The 20449-nt window shown below is 36.5% G+C and overlaps 1 protein-coding gene across 2 annotated transcripts in view; it reads right to left on the bottom strand.

Moving 5' to 3' along the window:
• The window catches only part of ZRANB1 (zinc finger RANBP2-type containing 1), a 53943-nt gene that overhangs the window by 22568 nt on the left and 10926 nt on the right, over window positions 1-20449 (bottom strand). The window contains exons 2-3 of one of the 2 annotated variants that reach the window (XM_080912540.1): window positions 15898-16062; window positions 13663-14513 (exon numbers count right to left, since the gene is read on the bottom strand). In XM_080912540.1, the coding sequence (XP_080768666.1) occupies window positions 13663-14513; window positions 15898-15938 (892 nt within the window). In that variant the 5' untranslated portion in view covers window positions 15939-16062. The remainder of the gene's footprint in view (window positions 1-13662; window positions 14514-15897; window positions 16063-20449) is intronic. The other variant, XM_080912541.1, reaches the window with a different exon arrangement.

Genomic DNA, 20449 nt, shown 5'->3' on the forward strand with positions numbered 1-20449 from the left:
AATAGAAAATAATTATTAACTTATATTTAATATGTATGAGTGTTTTGCCTGAATTCCTGAATGTATGTGTACTATGTACATGACTGTCACCAGAGGAGACCAGAAGGTATGTAATCTCTGGAACTGGAGTTACAATCAGTGAGCTGCAACATGAGTACTAGGAACTAAACCCAGGTCCCCTGCAAATGCAGCAAACTAAACCATCTCTCTGAAAATAAGCTTTTCACCTAATTATAACCAAGGCTAACTTCTTTTCAATTCCATTGCTCATTAAAACATTCTCTTTAGGAAAATAAAAGGTTCAATGAAGTAAGGAAGTCAAAAAGGTCCTAATACCTTTAAAATTACCCATTAACAATTACAGCACTATATCAAATATAGTTTATCCCTCTGACCTCTTCCTTTCTTCCTTCTATCTTTTATCAGACTACTAACCCAACTATTGTAAAAATATAAATTCCAAAGTCATAGCTAAATATGACAGGTAATTTCATTAAAAAAGGGGATCTTGATGGGCAGAAAAAAATACTACAAAATGCATACTGAAAAGATTTAAAAAAACAAACCATAAAAATCATCTTTAGTACAAGTCATCAGAAATAAGTACAAATATTAGCAAGTTAGAGAAATGAACATGACCTCCAATTTTATTATAACCAAAAACATCAATGAACTATACAACTGAAAGGGAATTTTTTTTCTTTTTATTTTTTTAAAGATTTATTACATATAAGTACACTGTAGCTGTCTTCAGACACACCAGAAGAAGGCATCAGCTCTCATTACAGATGGTTGTGAGCCACCATGTAGTTGCTGGAATTTGAACTCAGGACCTCTGGAAGAGCAGTCAGTGCTCTTAACCTCTGAGCCATCTCTCCAGCCCGAATTTTTTTTCCCCTTAATGGAGAATTTTTAAAGTGTACTTTTAAATTTTACAGAAATGGTATATGCCAAACCCACACTCACCAGTGCAGTCAAATCCAAAGGTTCTCTAACTTCCAAACAGCAACAAAAATTTAATCCCAGACATGGTAGCACATACACACTCAAGAAGCAGAGACAGGTAGATCTAAGTTCAAGGCCAGCCTGGTCTACAAAGCAAGTTCCAGGATAGAATAGCCAGTGCTACACAGAGAAAGCCCATCTCAAAATTAATTAATTCCCTATACTGCCACAGTATTTTGATGGACTTTGTTTAGAAAGGACTGATAGCTTTGTCTAACCTGACACTAGATGTGGTAGTTTGAATATGTTTGGCCCATGTGAACTGGCACTATTAGGAGGTGTAACCTTGTTTTAGTAGGTGTAGCCTTGTTGGAAGAAGTGTGTTACTGTAGGGTGGGCTTGATGTCCTATGCTCAAGCTCCACCCAAGGGGGAAGAGAGATCCTCCTCCTGGCTGCCTGCAGAGTCTTCTGCCTACCTTCGAATGAAAATATAGTATTCTCTGCTCCTCAAACACCATGCCTGCCTGGATACTGTCATGCTTCCCACTTTGATGATAATGGACTAAATCTCTTAACTTGAAAGCCAGCCCCAATTAAATGTCATTGTTTATAAGAGTTAGCTTGATTATGGTGTTTCACAGCAATAAAACCCAAACTAAGACACTAGGATACAACATTGTCATCTACAAAATTTTAATAGCTAATGAACCATGTAACCAGCCATGCATGGTGCCACATACCTTTAATAAACATAGCACTCAGAAAGCAGGAGGCAGATCTCTGTAAATTCAAGGCCAGCCTAGTCCATAGATTGAGTTCCAAGGCAACCAGAGTCTCTAACCCACCCCACCCACTTTGTGCAAAAAAAATTTAAAAAGCCATGTAAGCAAGGTGAGGAGGGTTAGGAAAAGAAATCATACACAAAAATCTCTGAATATTTTAGTTTGTAATTTATGTTGGGCCACATTCAGAGCTATCCTTGGTGGCATATGATGTGAGAACTATGAGCTGGTCATCCAGACAGTGAATCATCAAGTAAGAGCATATTATATAAGTACTGAGTTCATCTAGATGAGAACAAAGCTATCTGCTTCGAAGCCAAAATCATCAAACAGCCAAGTCCCCATCATTTGTTCCTGCAGGAAAAGGTTTCAGGGCTTAACTAATGGTGGCCCATACAAAACTGACTGGATATTCTGCACAGTAGTTTCAAGCCCTTACAGACAACAATACACACATGAAATGTCCTCACATCATGTCAAAGTTATCCTGTCCTTTCCTATCTCTCTCTATATAACTACCCAACCCAGGTGTCCAAACCAAAATACTTGATTATTTTCTTTAACAACTGCTTCCTCCTCCCCTCCTCCTTTTTCTTCCTCTTCTTCCTCCTCCTCCTCTCCCCCACAAGCCAATAAACAAATTTTTTCAGTTGTCTCTGGACTGCCCCTCCCAGGTGGTGGTCCATTCACTTTTTCCTACATTGTGGCTAGAATGGTCTTCCTAAACCATCAATTAGATGGAGACATTCCCTTCAGAGGTTTCAAAGGTTTGCTGCTGCCCTGATACTGAGAGCTAAATTTCCTTACCCAGGTGAACAGACTTCAAATAGGTCACCATTTTTTATAGGTTACCTCTACCATTTTTATTTTTCAGTCCAACTGTGACGGATTTCATCCTGTGCATTCTTGATTCTTAGCAAGTTTTGTGTGTGTGTGTGTGTGTGTGCCTATAAAAATCAGGTCAATCATTCTCTACCTTACTTTTTCCCCCTTTTATCCCATGTATGGGGGAGGGGTGAAACACAGATGTGCGTATGTATTAAAGTCAGAGGCAACTTGTAATAACTAGTTCTCTCCTTCTACCATGTGAGTCTCAGGATCAAACTCTAGCACAAAGCCCACCCACCCTCGGCCATGCTCTGTCCTAACATTCGTAGATTCACCTAATGAAACTATAGACTCTATTTCTTATGTAAGTTGCCTTGGTTAAGATGTATTATCACAGCAAGAGGAAAAGTAACTAAGACAGTAATTCAGGTTTGTATTACATACTTAGTTCTTTTTTATCAACTAGTGTGTTGCTGTGGATGTATGACAGAAAAAGAAACATGTGCCAGAGTGCTCATGTTGAAATCAGAGAACTATTCTGTGGAATCTGTTCTCTCCTTCCACCTTTATATGGGTTCCAGGGATCAAATTCAGGTTTATTCAATGAGTATTTTACCCACTGTGCCATCTCCTTGGCCCATATATTTAGTTCTTAAAAGATAAAAACTTTTTTTTTTGAGACAGGGTCTCATGCATCCCAACTCACTACATATCTGGAAATTTAAAACTTCTGATCTTCCTAGCTCTACTTTTCAAGAGTTGGAATTACAAGCAAAAGCCACCATACCTGGCAGCTAATAACCACCTATCACTCCAGTTCCAGGTATCCAATGTTCATGTCTAGCTTCCCTGTGCAGTGCATACATATGGCCGGCAAAACACTTATATACATAAAAGAAGTAAATCTCAATACACAGGTATTAGTCAGAGATATCAAAAAAGCACTGCTAAAATAACTTCACCTCTGTAGTATTCCTCCCTCTCCTAATTGAACACCTAGTTGAAAAACATAAAATTCCAAATTGGGAGTTATTCTACCAAACTGTAATTTTCACAAACATTAATGTCATAAATGAATAATTTAAAAAAATGTCACTGCTCTTGACTAAAAGACTAAATAGACAAAATAATTGAATGCAATACCATCTGCCTTGATTGAACAGGGTAGGGCAAAGAAATCAGAGGTATGAATGTGGATTTCAGTACTCCATTTCCTGTATAATTATATACTGAGTTAGGTAGGGGAAATGTCCTTGTTATTAGAAAATACACTATAAGAAAAATTCATGTATCTTTGACTAACCCAAGTGTTTCAGGAACAACATGTCAGTAAGAGAGAAGACAGGCAACAAATATTAACAAAGTAGACAATGAAAAACCATGGCAAGACTATTTCATACAGACTAAAGCTTCTCAGAATAGGCTGAATGATAAAATGCTCTGTCTATAAGACTGGGAATGAAGAAAGAAAAATAAATTATTTTAATCTTTTTTTTTTTCTTAAAGAGGTTCTAACTCTCAGTGCTTGGATTCCACCCACAATATACATAACTTACTTCAATAATGCTTCTAAATTTGGGGTGGTTTTTGTATGTTTTTGTTTTAGACTGTAACTCAGGCAGTCCTCAAATTTCTGGCAATCTTCCTGCCTCAGATTCATAAGTGTTGAGACTGCAAACATGTATGCCACTACAACCAGTTACAGTCCATTTTTTAAAATAAAGGTCTTTAATGATTTAATAATGCATACATTGTATTATATAATCTATACATAATCAAGGATCACCAGCATAAAGTCCTGGGTTTAATAAAAAGCAGAAGGTAAGAAGTCAGGCTGGAAGGCAGGCCTGCCAGTCAGCCACATTTCCTTTTTCAGCATAAGAGGTTCAAATTGCTAATTGGCAAGCCTATGTAGTAAATCACTTCTGTAGGCCAGAAACATAACAGAAACAACCAGAAGAAGCTGATAGGATTGTACATGTACCAGCATCAAACGTCAATTAGCTTTATATATTCTGTTCCTGAAGTTTTGGGGTTTCTTTGTTTTGTTTGTTGAGTTTTTCTTTGTCTTATGAAATCCTCAGTGTGATTAAGTATTCAAAACCCAAAGTTAAGCAAGGCCACACAAAGGATACACTGCCAGCATCCTAGAAGCTTACTTTCCTTTTATGGACACTGTACCAAAGATTTGCTGCAGAAGTCTGAATGTATTTTTTATTCAATTAAAAGTCTTTAATAAAAACCCTTTTAATTCAAAAGGCAGAATTGTCAAGTTTTAAATGTCAAAGATGATTAATTAATAATATTCCAGATCTTTTTGTCTTGATTTGCCTTCATTCATAAGTAAAGTAACATATTAAGAAACAAGACACATTGAGCAATGGTGGCTCGTGCCTTTAATCCCAACAGTCAGGAGACAGAAGCAGGTAGATCTCTGTGAGTTCAAGGCCAGCCTGGTCTACAGAGGAAGATCCAGGACAGCTAGGGCTATACAGAGAAACCCTGTCTCAACAAACCAAGGGGGATTGGGGAGGTGGAAAAAAAGAAACAGGACGCTAAATCAGGAAAAAAAATCTTTTAGTAGAATATAATCAGTTTGGCAAGAATATAACAAAAGTTCACCAGGCATAGTGGTACATTGCCTTAGTACTCAAAAAATGGAAGCATGAAGGACAAGAATTTAAAGTCACTCTTCACTACAAAGATAGTTGGCTGCAGACCTGGACATATACATGAGACCCTATTTCATACATACATACATACATACATACATACATACATAAAAATTTTACAGTTTAGCACTCAAATAGCCACAACTAAAGCTAGCAAGGTAATGAAGTGTTTTATTAACTTCCTCTCTAAATTCCCAAGAGATGTTTGCTAAAACTGACATATTAGAATGAAAATCTGTTATTGAGCACACAACATAGAAGTAATGACTACAAAGAAATTCCTTAAGGGACTATTTCTTAAGATGAGAAATAAATTATCCAAACAGCTGTAATATATGTATATTAGCTGGAAATAATAGCGCACATTCACCCACTACCACCACCGAAAACATTAAGTGTAAATAATGTGACTGACTCCTGGAATGCTGTGGACTATCAGCAGGAGATAGACTACCCTAGGAGACAATACGCTTCCTATATGTATATTTATTTTACTACCTTCAAAAAAAAGGGCAAAACTGAAAATATTAGCATTCACAGGCATCAAATATTATTCAAAAGTTCAAGAAACTGATCCTTTCAATCTGGTACTCTAGCAATCCAGAAACCTCAACCACCTTTGTGCAGAAAAGACTAGCAGCAGCATGCCTCCTCATTTTCAAATCAGACTTTGCACAATGTCTTCCACCATACAACAAAAGAACTCTAAAGAACCTGAAAAGTGGTATAAACTAAACATAATCTTTCTATTGCTCTTTCCCCCCTTCCCAATTAGTTAAGAGCTGAAAAGAGTACAGTAGTCAAGGGCACTTGTTGCTCTTTCAAGACTAGGTTCAGTTCCCAGGACCCACATGGTAGTAGCACACAGACAGACAGCCATAACTCCAAGGCCATCTTCTGGCCTCCATGGGTACTAGTTATACATATGGTACACACATACATGCACACACAAATGAAAAACACTAATACATATAAAATAAATATATTTTTAAATATAATTAAAAGTGTAGGTTGATGTTAAGGCAATATATAATTAGACAGTGGAGAGGTAGGCAGGGAAAGAGTCTGGAGGAGCAGAAGAGAGGGAGAGGAGACAGGGATTTGGGAGGAAGAAGATGGAAGCAGATATGTATGTTTCTCTCGACACATCTATTCATAAATAAGGTTGTTATGAATATTTTAAAGAGTTTCTATGGGTCTATTTATCTCATATAGATGGGCAGTTTATATCTTTGTCCATTGGTTCTAAGCTTATTGTGTAAAGGGTTTGTGGCTTGTGAATTTAACATATAAACCTGTTTGACAAATTAATGGTTTTGAGTCATGTTTTTACCGGGCTGTGGAGAACAGTGTGTGCAAGCAATGACTGAGATGGGCAGGCGAAAAAAAAAGCTTGGAAAGTAAACTGAGTGGAGGGGGTGGTTTGTGGATCCTGTGATAGCGTCCAGGTGCCCGGTTCCATTCTAGAGTGGCTCCTGCAGAGTAAGACCAAAGTGTAGATAACAACGGTACCATAGATTAATATTTACCCCAACATAAAAGTTTTATTCATTTTTTATTGCTGCTCTAACAAGTTACTAAATATTTCTTGTATTATAACAATGAAGTTTTTTCTATTAAAACTGAGAAGCCGGGCTGGAGAGATAGCTCAGCAGTTAAGAGCACTGACTGCTCTTCCAGAGGTCCTGAGTTCAAATCCCAGCAACCACATGGTGGCTCACAACCATCTGTAATAAGATCTGATGCCTCTTCTGGTATGTCTAAAGACAGCTACAGTGTACTCAAAAATGAGAAACCCAATATGGTGATGTACTCCTCTAATCCAGGTATTCAAGAGCTAGAATTGGGAGGATCCAAAATTTGGGGCCAGATTAAGCTACATGGACTGCCTAATCTCAAAAGAAACAATGAGCCCAGAGTGCCTTCAATAGCTTTATTTTGTTTTAATGTGCTCATTTTCTTGATATAATAACCTTATACCATACCAACTAATAGAACAATTTCTCAAAAACTAGCCTGATTTTCTTCAGTGTAATTTAATCTAATTTTGTTTGCGTCACTGTAAAATATCCTTTCATTTAACTACATATGGATTTCAAAACTAAATTTTTAACATGTGACTAATTAATCACACTGTTTAATAGTTTTATACTCCACAAAGAAAAAAAAATACCACTAATACAATTGTACAGGTTATTTCCTTGAGAAAAATATTCAATAGACAAGTTGCAAATATTTATTCCTCTACCATCAAACCTAAGCAAGCTGTGGGTTTTTTTTATTATTTATATGTGTATTACATGCAAGTATATGCACACGTGTGAAGGCATCAGGTGTCTTCTTCTACAACTATCTTATTTTCTGGGACTTTTCTGCTACACTGGCTGGCTAGGAGAGCACCTAGACTCCTCTTATTTTCCAGCTCTGAGATTACAGGAAGGCATTACAGAACCAGGACTTTTTTCCCCCTATGGATATTTGGAATCTGAACTCAGGTCCTAATGCTTAGGCAACAACTCACTGAGCCATCTACCCAGCCCTATTAACATTTTTTTTTTCATGTAGAAAGCCTACACAATATTTTTTTTAATGAACAAACATTCTGACAGATCTTTTATCATCAAGCTTTGTTTCTACAGTCACTATCGGGCAAGATAGCTTGAGCTCAGTACACAAGATTATAGCAAGGGGGCAAAAACATAGCTAGCATCAAGATGGAAAATGCCTCAGATACTGATTTTTCACAGAATTAAGTTTTAAGAATTGATATTAGAGCAAATATTTGCAGCTGACAAAAAAGCACACTTTAACACCTTACTCTACTTTAGAAAGATAACCCACTTTCACACATGACACAATATTAAGGATGAACCTTTCTAGGCATGAGGATACAACTATGAACAAAACAGAATCCCTGACCCTCAAAAAACACAAATCTCAAAGGAAATACAAATAACAAACAAGATGGAAAAAAAATCAGAAAGTGGCAAATATGACTTTTTTTTATAAAAAGAATGATAGCAGTGGGACAGGGCAGGGGTGAAATATTAAATGTATCAGTTAGGAGGGTATCCCTGAGAAGGCATCATCTGAGAAAGACCTGAGGCTGGCCATGTTATCAGCTCAGTGATAAAACACTTAGCTAGCATGTTCAAAACCCTGGGCTTGATTCCCAGCACCAAAAACTTAGTAGAGAAAAGACACAAAGAAGCCAATTTAACAAACTGTTCAATTCAGACAGAGAAAAGGTCTGTGAGGTTGGTCTATAAAAAACAGAATAAAGGTAGCTACCAGATGGCCCACACACGCTGAAGGGAGGAATATCAACAGTGAAAGCCTCCCTGAGATACACAGTGAGTTCAAAGCTAGCCTGGACCTGTCTCAGAAGCAAAAGTAAAAAGGGAGATTGGGGATATAGCTTAGTGGATGAGCACCTACTCAGCATACACAAAGCCCTGGTTTAATCCCTAGTATTAAAGAAATGGGAAAAGGAGAAAATGGAAAGAAACAGAAATGTTTGCCAGATTGCTATTAGCCAAGTATGACAGCATATGAATCCCAAGATAAACAATTGGGGGTAGGGGTGTCAGAATGCAAAGATGACCTTATAGAGTCTTTGAAGAACTGTACTTACTCTGGAGTACATGAGCAGATTGTTACCAGCCACTGAATGATCAGCATGCTGTTATTCCAACATTCCCACTACCACTCAGAAGGTAGAGGCAGGAAGATTAAAAAAGCTAAGTGGTCTATTCAAAGCTAACCTAGACTGATTAAGACCTACTCTTAAAACAATAGTAAAAAAAAAGAAACCTTGCATGGTAGCAGGCAGATAGGCAGATGCTAGCCTGGTCTAAATAGTGAGTTCCAGCACAACCAAGGATACATAGAAAGACCTCATCTCAAAAAAAAAAAAAAAAAAAAAAAAAAAAAAGTAAGAAAAAGAAAAATTAAAAGACAGGTGAAAGATGGCTCAGTCAGCTGCACTTGCCATTCAACCATAAAAGCCCTGAGTTGAGATGCCCAGCACCTCTGAAAAAAATCCATAATGCCAGAACTACTGAAGTAGACAAAAACGTCCCTGGAGCTCAATAGTCAGCCAGTCTAGCCAGCTGATGAAAAGACCCCATCTTAAAAATTAAATTGGAAAAGAGATCAAGAAAGATATCTATCACCAACCTGTAGCCTCCTCAACCACATGTTTCTGTACACACACACACACACACACACACACACACAATCAGTAACAAAAAGGAAGGTAACATGCTTTGGACCAGAGAAATGGCTAGATTCTAAATATTTTGATAGTGGAATCAACGGGATTTTCTGGCAAACAGATATAGGGTAAAAGAAGGCCTTAAATGATGATGTCTCAATGATTAAGAGTTGATACTGCTCTTCAAGAAGACTCAAGTCCAGCTTCCAGGACCCAGGCTGGGAAGCTCACAACCATCTATAACTCCAGCTCCAGGACAACTTACACTTCTGGCCTCTGGGAGCACTGGCATTCATGCACAAATACCACACTTAGGCACATAATTAAAAATAAAAATAAGCTAGGAGTGGTGGTGCACTTGGAAAGCAGAGGCAGGTAGATCTCTGTGAGTATGAGGATAGCCAGAACTATATAGTGACACTCTGTCTAAAAAAAAGCCAAAATTAAAAAAAAAGAAGTCTTTACTTGAAATAAGCTCCACACAAAACCAGATATGATAACAAATTTCACAATTAGACCCTGTCTCCAAAAAAAAAAAAAAAAAATAGTAAGGGCACAAACTCAGGAAGATCCCAACCCCTAACTGGCTCTGAGGTGAGATTGATATTACGACACTCTAGATAAAGAATGTCAAGTACTACATATGCTATAAGTACAGATTTAAGAGAATTATATGAAGCCTTGTGTCTTTCAGCATGAGTCACAAAATGGAGTACAATTTCACTGGTAATTTTCTCAATACAGCTCCGGTTCAAAAACTGTGCATTAATTAGGTGTTTTGCTCTATTAGGTGTTCTGGCTACATGCTATCCAATAGAGAAGACATGAGAGCTTTGCTTTTACCATCCTAGTTCCTACCCCCAGGTAACACTTTAACTTGACAGCACATTGGGGCATCACCATCTCATATAACATGACTTATGTGACATTTACATCTAGTAACCACAGATACTTGTTTGCTCAACACTGCTGATCTGTTGATGCTTTCTCAGTAAGTCAACCTTCCTCAGTCTTATTTATCAACTTCCAAGCTGGTCTAATCATGAGAATTTTTTCCAATTTAAAGTGAGAATATTTCACAATTTACATTCAGGATACAATTTTATGTTCAGTATCCCTGCTTAACACACACACACACACACACACACACACACACACACACACACACACACACACACACACACATATATTTTTGGAGACAAGGTCTCACTGTGTAGTTCTAGCTGGCTCAGAGCTCATCACAAAAATCGTCCTGCTTTGGCCTGACTGCCCATGCCCAGCCAGTATGTAGATGATTTTTGATGCACAGTACTGGTAAGTCATAATGTCCCCACATCTAATAAAATCTGGGAAATGGAACACAGGCAAAGGGATGGAGATATTCCTTTTTAGCACATGCCACCTTTCTATCAGTCTTACTGATCAGGTGCTTTTGTCTTTTTTTAATCTAATGTAATATAAACACACATTTTTTTAAATAAAGCTAACACAGTGGAATGATATTTACACATTAGGAATGGACTGCCCAACAGACACAGGTCCACTTTTGATGTTATGACTAACAACATTATTCAGCTAATGGCAAAAATAAAATTCCCCCTTACCAAGAGCCACAAATAAGGACCAAAACAACATCCTATGAACAAAGAAACCTGTAAATGAATCAAGACTGGCTATATATTTAAAAATGAACTCATACCTCTTAAGATGCAGAGATCAGAATGGGAATTCAAAAGAATTAAGAATATGCAAGATAAAATAAAAAGTAGTATAAAGAAGAAGTAGTCATAATAAAGACATGAAATACTAGCAGCCATAAAGACAAATATGCTGACTGATCTACCTGGTACTTCCAGAGGGAAAAAAACTATTTAAAGCACTTCTTATCCTAGAATTGTCTGACTTAAGACACTAAAAACACTTGATTTTCAAAAGAATTCTATACTCTACCAAAAGGATAAAGAAGTTAGTTTATCCCATTTGTAAACTTATGTATACTATTTGTATTTTAACCATGATTTAAATATAGATAACATACTACCACTGCAAATGTGATTTACATATAGTACACTACCACTGCAAATATGATTTTAAGTGTTACAAAGGCTTACAAGTAATTAAGACAATTCACATTTACCAGAAAAGGTCATATAATTCATTAATATGAATGACATATTCTTAAGGTCAATATAATGCTAATTCAACTTCTTGGAGCCACATTTTTGTGATATTTTTAAACAGAAAACAGATTAATGGGATGGAGATGGAGAGAAGAAGGCATTAACTCTCTAATGGGTAAAAGTTTGTTTTAGGTGTCAAAAATGTTTTAAGGCTAGGCAAAGATGACTGTATATATAGCATTATTAATACATCACGTAGTGTTAAATATATAAATTTGACCCCAGTAGAAAAATAGTTGTAACCCCCCCAGAAAAGGGATGAGATGAGACAATAAAGTCAACAGACTATGGTTCATGGCTCATAGGGGGAGAAAATTGGAATAGTTGCCAAGTGCTACTATGACTAAATTCTAGAAGCTAGGACTAAGCTTCATACTGCTAGGACATACTTTTTGACATAAATTTTTTTAAAAATTTTTTAAAAACCCACCTCAGATTACAGAGCTGAAAAGATGGGTTAAGAGCACTGGCTGCTCTCTCCAAAGGATCACAGTTCAATTCCCAGCACTCACAATGCAGTTCCCAATCCTCCTCAACTCCAGTTCCAGGGAATTCATTCCCCATCTGGCCTGTGCAAGGAGCTACACATGTGATGCACGCACGCGCACACACACACACACACACACACACACACACACACACACATATATATATGCAGGCAAAACAACCAAACATATAAAAGAAATTTCAATGTCTAAAATTTCAGATTTCTTTTGTTTTTAAGATTTATTTTTATTATTTTAAATTATATGTAGGTATGTGTGTACATGTGACTATATACACCTGAGTACAGGTGCCCATGAAAGTCAGAAGTATTAGATCCCTAAAGCTGGAGTGGTGGTTGCGAGCCATCTGATATGGGTGCCGAGGACCAAACTCAGGTCCTCTGGAAGAATAACAAGTACTCTGGTGCTTAGCCATGTCTCCAGCACAGAGAAACTTCAGGTTTCTTGAACACATCTGTATCTTTCATACTCATGAGGCTACACCCAAAAGGATAATCACATGGGGAGCAGAGGTTATCTATTGTTTACACCAAATTTAACCTTTCAAATCACTCAAATATTTCTAAACAAAAGTGAATGTCAAAGTTAGCAGCCCACCGAAATAGTTTAAATAAAATCCAAATGCCTAATCTAATGAGGGTAGAGGACTGTTAAATATATAATCAAGTGAACACCTTCTGCTGGGAAGATTCTGTGAGTTCGAGGCCAGCCTTGTCTAAATAATGAGTTTCAGAACAACCAAGGCTGTGTAGAAACCCCTTGTCTCAAAACAAAACAGAATTAAGTAACAACTTTTATCATCTATAGCACAAATTATTAACTCATCAAGCTAGTAGCTGGAGAAAAATCTTCCTCTCACATGTCTCTGTCCTTTAACATCTCTAAGCAAACAGCCAGGCCCAACAGTTTATGTTTCTTTATGATAGCACTAAAAACACAATACCCATAAATCATAATCTGAACTATGGAATCAGTTGGCTATGTGAAATCAGTTCTACCAAGTGTATAAATATTTACTACATGACATTCATATGAAGTTAACATCAGCATTTTCAAGGTCAATATTATGTTCGTTCAACTTCTTGGAGTCACACATTTTTATATTTTTAACTTCTGACTAAAGCCTCTATGGTCACAAGATGCTCACTCTGTTTACAAACATTCAGAAACAGCAGCTGGTATTCCTCTGTCATATCTTGTTATTAATAAGATAAACAATTTCAAACTCCAAGTATATACTTCCTCATAGATGTGTTAACAGTCTCTTTAACTCAAAAGCTTTCTCTCAAGTCGATAAGCATGTACCCAAGTAACTATGGACACTTTGGTACAAGGCAGACATGGTCAAAAATACAGAACTTTACGCATGTATATATGAACTATCACACCAAATAAGTCAAATGCAAAGTAATACTGACCCTCCTTTTATTTAAGCCATTTTCAGTGCCTTTTCCTATCACATTCAAAATAAGGTCAAAAAACAAAAGCAAACATATGAACAAGACAAAACAAACAAAAAACCAGAAACTTACCCACACAGGCATTGAGGAATAGCCAATCAGTCTTTTTCATCCTATTTTTAATCTGCTTTAGTTTTTTAAAGTCCACTTCAAGTTCCTCCTTGGTACCAACAGCACCAGCCAATTCAATCCTCTGAAAATCCATTTTCACTTCAGAGTCCCGTTTCATAGTTGGAGGTGATCTTCTTTGGCTATTACCACTACTGCAGCCTCCCCTCCACCGAGCTCTGTCTTGCTCATTTATTATTGAAGAAGCCTCTTCAGTCTCTGCCAACTCTATTGCTTCAATGTTATTAGGTCTGGGATGATCACAAACAACACATTTTTTAGCCTTAGCCCAGTTTTCATATGTGCAAACAGAACAAGTCCAATGCTGGGTCCTTGTATTCAGTTTATTTCTATCATTGTATTCTTCACAAGGATCAACAGAAAAAGCAACTGGTCTTGAACCAGATCCTGAGGATTGAGGAGATTCTGTGGGACTCCTGGTCCTACGTTGGGATAAGCACTGGGTACATCTGATTGCTCTTGGCCAGTTCAAATATGTACACATGTGGCATGACCATTTATTTGCATTTTCCATGCTGTATGAAGACTTAACCCTTGGTCTTGCACTAGAGTCTGGACATATCAAAGGACTACTTCCACCTTCAGTACTGGAAGGATCCCAATCTCTACCAACATCACTTGAACCACTTTTAAATGGATCTTCTGTAATAATGGTTCCACTGGGTCTCTGGGCACGACACATAGTACACTTGATTGCAGACGGCCAGTTTTCATACGTACAATATTCACAGGCCCACTTAATCCCATGTTCTGACATTGTGTACTTCTTGAAGTGAGTTATGTCAGGCAGGAAGCTATAAATAATTAGGACACTGTTATTAAAATAATAGCTACATAATTCCATCTCTGAAAATATGCCCCCAAAATAAAAAATACCCTTCAACTTAGAAAATATATATTTCTTAAAAGACACACATAAAATTTCTTATTGGAATATTCTACTTTTGTTTTGGGATTTCCAAAAATAGTAAAGATAACCCCCCCCCCAAAAAAAAGCTCTTAAGACTTCAGGGTTTAATAAAAGTTTACTTTGACTGCTGAAAAATGACAAAAGGAGATGAATACAGATTCTTTCTACAGAGAAAGAAGACAAAAATAGTTGAGTCACTAATAGAAATTATTCAATTTCAACTCGGCTGTCACCATTAGTTAGGAAAAGTTAAAAAGACTTGCAGGCAAGAGAAAAAACACAAACCAAACAGAACCTTAAACATAAAACCTCTCACAAATTACAAATAATACAGATTGTGCTATTTGTAGCATGTCTAATACATGAATTCAGAAGATCAATGTCCTTCCTAATTATCCTTGCTAAGGGAGGAAAATAGCTTGAAATTTGCTATTCACTACTTTGAATTATCAGATAGAAAAGAAAGATGCTGATGAGCATTAAACACAATTAATAAAATAACCTCATAAACTAGAAATAGTTCTAATATTCTATAGCCTCAAAATCTAATTACATTTGGAACATTAAAAAATTCTGTATTACTTTTATTCTCAGGAAATTCAAATGGACAAGCCATCTCTAAGAAAACTATTAGCATAATCATGCCTATCTATTTCTAAATGTTCATATTTAATATCTGAAAAATTAATATACACTAAAATTTTTATTTATATTAAAAACATACTTGCTATCTAAGAAGTCCTAGAAACTGGGAGGGCTGGAACATGCCTATAATCCTAGCCCCTAGGAGACTGAAGCAGGAAGATCTTGAGATTGAAGCTAGCTTGGACTACATAATGAGAGACAAATAAGTCAATAAATATTTCTAGGGCTCTACAGATTTACTAACACTACAAAATAATGAAGACTTTACTATTTAATGACAACTAGCTCATAAGTGAAGCAGTTTATACAGCAAGCTTATTATTTTAATGACTTAAATTAGAATACTATTAAACAACTTCTAAATTTTTCAATCTGTTCTAAATTGAGTATCTCCCCATGACCTATTTTAACCAGGAAAAGAGAAAAGATTCCTAAGCAGAGTGATACATATTTCTCCTTCTTTCTAAACCTGGAAAGCTAAATCACTTTATATGTGTATTCTGTTCCTGCCTATTAAATCTACACCCCACATACACAGTGACCTTTGCTATGAGGATAACTTCACCATAGAAAGGATACTATTGGATAGCTAAAATTAAAAAAAAAAAAAAAATCACACTTACTAAGATTTTAGTTTCCATGCTATAACCTCCACCTTGCACATGGTTACAATAAAGGTAAATCAGACCAAAGACAAGATTCAATCTTCATGCTGGCTCAGATTCTGACTTCCTCGGAAGATACTGCAAAACGTGTAAGTGGTTCTGTCTGACTGTGAATAGCTATTCCTGTAAAGGAGACCAAAACTGAATTTCACTTATAGCCTTCTATATTCAAAAGTATTTTTAGAAAGCCTTAATTTTAATCCATTCTATTTTAATTATACTTATTTTAATAACATACTATTTAGAATTTTACTTTAACAACGCAATAAAAACCACTAATTTATTGGGCTGATAAGCCATATTAAACATAAGATAATTTCCTGCATAACATGTTGTGTGTGTGTGTGCATGCATGTTTTGGGGGGGGGAGTTAGGGTCTCCACATGTAGCCCAGACTAGCCTCAAACTTGTAGTTCTTCTGTCTCAGCTTCCTAAATGCCTGTGGTTGTAGGCATGTACCAATACAACCAACAACAGTATCATGAGTCTGAGCAGTGCTGAGTCAATTTCAATCTGTATTACTGTAAAGGAAAAGGGTGAGATGATTCAAATAAGTAAAAAAACAATTACAGTTTAGTTTGAAATCTTCTTCTGTTGTAATTGCATTTGTTTGGGTTATTCCCAATTCTTTCAAAACCAGGTAATTTAAATGATCTTGTTTGAACATTTAAAATGTGCATGCATGTCTGTGTGTGCCCAGGTCCAAATGTACGTGTGGCAGCCAAATGACAACCTCAGGAATGCTTGATCCTCAGGAATGCCATCCACCTCCTTTGAGACTGGCTCTCTTACTGGCCTGAAGCTCACTAATTACGCTAAACTGGCTAGTCAGTGAGCCCAGGGATCCTCCTACTCAACCTACCCAGTACTGAAGTTCCAAGAACACAACCTGAGTACAGGAATCAAACAGTTTCTGTGCTTACAAAACAAATGCTTTACCACTGAGGCATCCTTCCAGTCCCTTACTTAAATTTTTAAATTTTACTTTGTGCACACTGATTGTACACATCTTATAGTGATCTGAAAGTGTGAAAGAACTATTATCATATAATACATAAAGTGGACAACAGAAATTTAATGGCAATATTCGTATTCATTAGGCAGGCCCTTTAGATTTTCAGAAATAAAATGTGAACAAATTTCTTATTCATGGTATTTGAAACTATAACAAGCATGCACAAAGATACCATTAACAAGAACAAATGTTGTAATAAACATATACTAAACCAATTCTATTATTCATTTTAAATGTTTATATTCAAAATCTGCATTTGCTTTGATTCATGTTTGTATGTGTTTGTACCACATGGTCAAATAACAGTAATGTAATCTGATTTTAGATAATCCCCATGGAACCAGTACACTGTCATAACATACTGAAAATTTCAAGGCTGACAAAATCGACCACTGATACAACCATACTGGTGCAAGATGACTCAGGAATTAAATAAAGGTGCTGCCAAGTCTGATGGTCTGAGTTTATTCCTAGGCTCCACATACTAGATGGAGAGAACTGACTCCTACAAGTTGTCCTCTCGACTTCTCATGCTTGTCAAGGTACACAACTCATACAAGCACACAAAATGAATGATTTAATGTAATAAAATCAAAATAATAATAGTCATAACAAGACTCTTGGAGGCAGAGGTCAGTAGAAAGCATGTTACCCTGAGTTAAATTTTAGCACTATGCAATTATCATCATGACTGTCATAAATGAAGAATTTTCCTGCCCATTCTAAAAAAATAACTGCAATTCCAAACTGAAATTCAAGGGAGACAAGAGAAGCACACTAGATAGACTATTTTCTATAAAAATACATACTCTGGGGAATTGACACTCGACGGAAGACTGAGTTTTAGTAACTAAAAGCCATACTCCACTTGAGAAGCTCATCTGAGAGAGCTATCTGTATCTGTGCCAATCATTAAATCAAAGTAAGGACAACATGTGATTTTACATTCCTAAGAATTAACACTGTCTTTTTTCTTCCTGATTTGTCTCATTTCGTGAGGTATATAAAATTATTTTCAAGGCAGCTATTTCTGAGAGGGTTTTTTTTTTTTAACAGTTGTTTTCTTTTTTACTGTGCATGTTTGTGTCTGTGTGGGTGTATGTGCACATAAGTGCAGGTGCCTAGAGGCCAGAAGAGGAATTACAGATGGCTGTAAGCTAGAAACCAAATCAAGTGCTCTACCACAAAGCTCTACACCACTGAGCTATCTACCCAGCCCTCAGCTTTTAAGACCTAATGCTTCATTTTGAAAAAGAACTGTGAATAAATATGTTAACATGTTATAGATAAGTCATTTAACTTAGCAATTCTAATTCTTATGCAATCTAAAACTTCAAATTCTATCCAAGGACTCATATTTCAATTAATTACCAAGTAACAAGTCTTCTCTGGTCTTTATTTGGCCTGGAGAGATAGTTCACTGGTTATAAAAGCATGTGGTGCTCTTGCAGAAGACTCAATTTCAGTTCCCAGCTGGTGTGTGTGTGTGTGTGTGTGTGTGTGGGTGTGTGGGTGTGTGTGTATGTATGTATTATGTATGTATGTATGTATGTATATACATATATATATAGGCAAAACACTTGCACCTAAAATAATTTTTAAATATATTATCCTGTTTAATTATGCAAGCTTTATTTATGAAGTATTACTAAACAGTGAAGAAACAAAGCCAAATTTAAGAAACAAAGCCACATTTCATTTATGCCTCAAAACAACAGGTACTATACTATCAATCTGGACCCTCTATTAAAAGCCTTATAAAATGAGATGGCAGTGTAGCTCAGTGGTGAAGTGCTAGCCTGGCATGCCCAAAAGCTCCAGGTTTGATCACCTGCATCACTATAAAGAAAACAAAAACAAAAGCAAAGAAAAGATCACATGTGAATAATCTTCATCAAGTACAAACTCTTTAAAAAAAAGAATCTCAGTTGCTAGTAGTTTCAAATGAGAAACAATTAAAATGGAGAATTAATGACAGCAGTATTAAAGTATTTTTTTTTAACTTACTTTTTTGTTTGTTTTGGTTTTTCAAGAAGGGTTTTTCTGTGTAGCCCTGGCTGTCCTGAACTCCCTCTGTAGCTGTCCTCAAACTCAGAGAGATCTGCCTGTCTTTGACTCCCGAGGACTAGGGATAAAGGTGTATGTCATTACCACCCAGTTCTTTTACCTTTCTTAACATAAAATTAACTAACTATATGTATATAATTATTAACAGAAAGCTGTGGAGATTTACAAATGTTCACAGTACATCTTAGAGGACTACAGAAAATTAAAGAGGGCATTCCACACACAAATTTCAGATTCTCTTAAAATATTATGAAGTAATTCTGAATTATATAATAAAAAAATGAAAGCACTGCTTGACTCTTTTTTTGTTTTGTTTTTTTTTTTTATAGTACAGAATAGAGTTTATTCAGGTCATGGGAGAGTTAAGAGGGTGGTAGAGGCGGGAGGGGGGAATAGAGGAGGCACTGCTTGACTCTTAAGCCAAAATCCCCACTCAATTTCTCTTTTCTCATCTTCCTGTATCACAATAATCATGAGGAAATGAGTGGTGCTACAGCAGTATCCTGCTGACATGGAAAATTCCCTAACTACAAATCAAATCTGATCCCATTCTAGGCCTCAGATAATTTATCAAATCCTCCCCCATTAAGCCTTTTATCTTCCTCTAACAAGAAACTCCTATCCTGACTTCTTCAGTTTCCACAAATGACACTGTTCATATCCCTATATCCAGTTGAGAATCTCAGAATCACCTTGGATTCTGCCTTCTGTCCTAATTTTCTTCCAATGGTTTCTATCTGATCAGTTATTTACTTCCACCTCACTGGCATCAATCCTTTCTCAGTTCAGGTCAAAACTACTACTATAATAGCCTCCCTAAGTATCTTTGTTTTCTAAATACATCCAGCTTGTCTGTTACCACAGCAATCCTCCTATCTGAAGTTTTCTCTAGCAGTATAAGCTCTCAGCTCCCTTCTGTAACACACAGCCTACTCATTCACTTCTAAACACACTGCACATATCCTCAATTACAAATAAGTCATCACTCCCAAGATGCAGATATGAAGTCATTGACTGAGATATGCTCATCCTTAAAACTCAGTTACCTCTCATCACTTTCATAGGATGCTCTCTGATCACTCCAAGGACCTTTCAAGCAACCAACTTTTACTGATTTAGACTTACTATATTTCTTCTTAGGATTAATTTCGGGAACACCAATTCAAACGTTTTTCTTCCATCATTTCCTCCCACCAATTTTCAAACAGGTCAGCAAAGGTTTCAGAACCCCATCTCAGGGATTTTAGAGACAAGACCTACAGACCAGCATACTGTATTTTATAAGACCAACAAAATACAGATCACATCACACTGAAAAAAAAGCAACAGTGAAGCTTCTGAACAATCTCAGAAGAAATTATAGAGTGAGATTAACTCCATGGGTATAACTGCACAAGTACCAAGACCTTGATGAAATGTGCTTTTGAG

This window comes from Micromys minutus, assembly GCF_963924665.1.
Source record: "Micromys minutus genome assembly, chromosome: 2".
Taxonomy (NCBI): domain Eukaryota; kingdom Metazoa; phylum Chordata; class Mammalia; order Rodentia; family Muridae; genus Micromys; species Micromys minutus.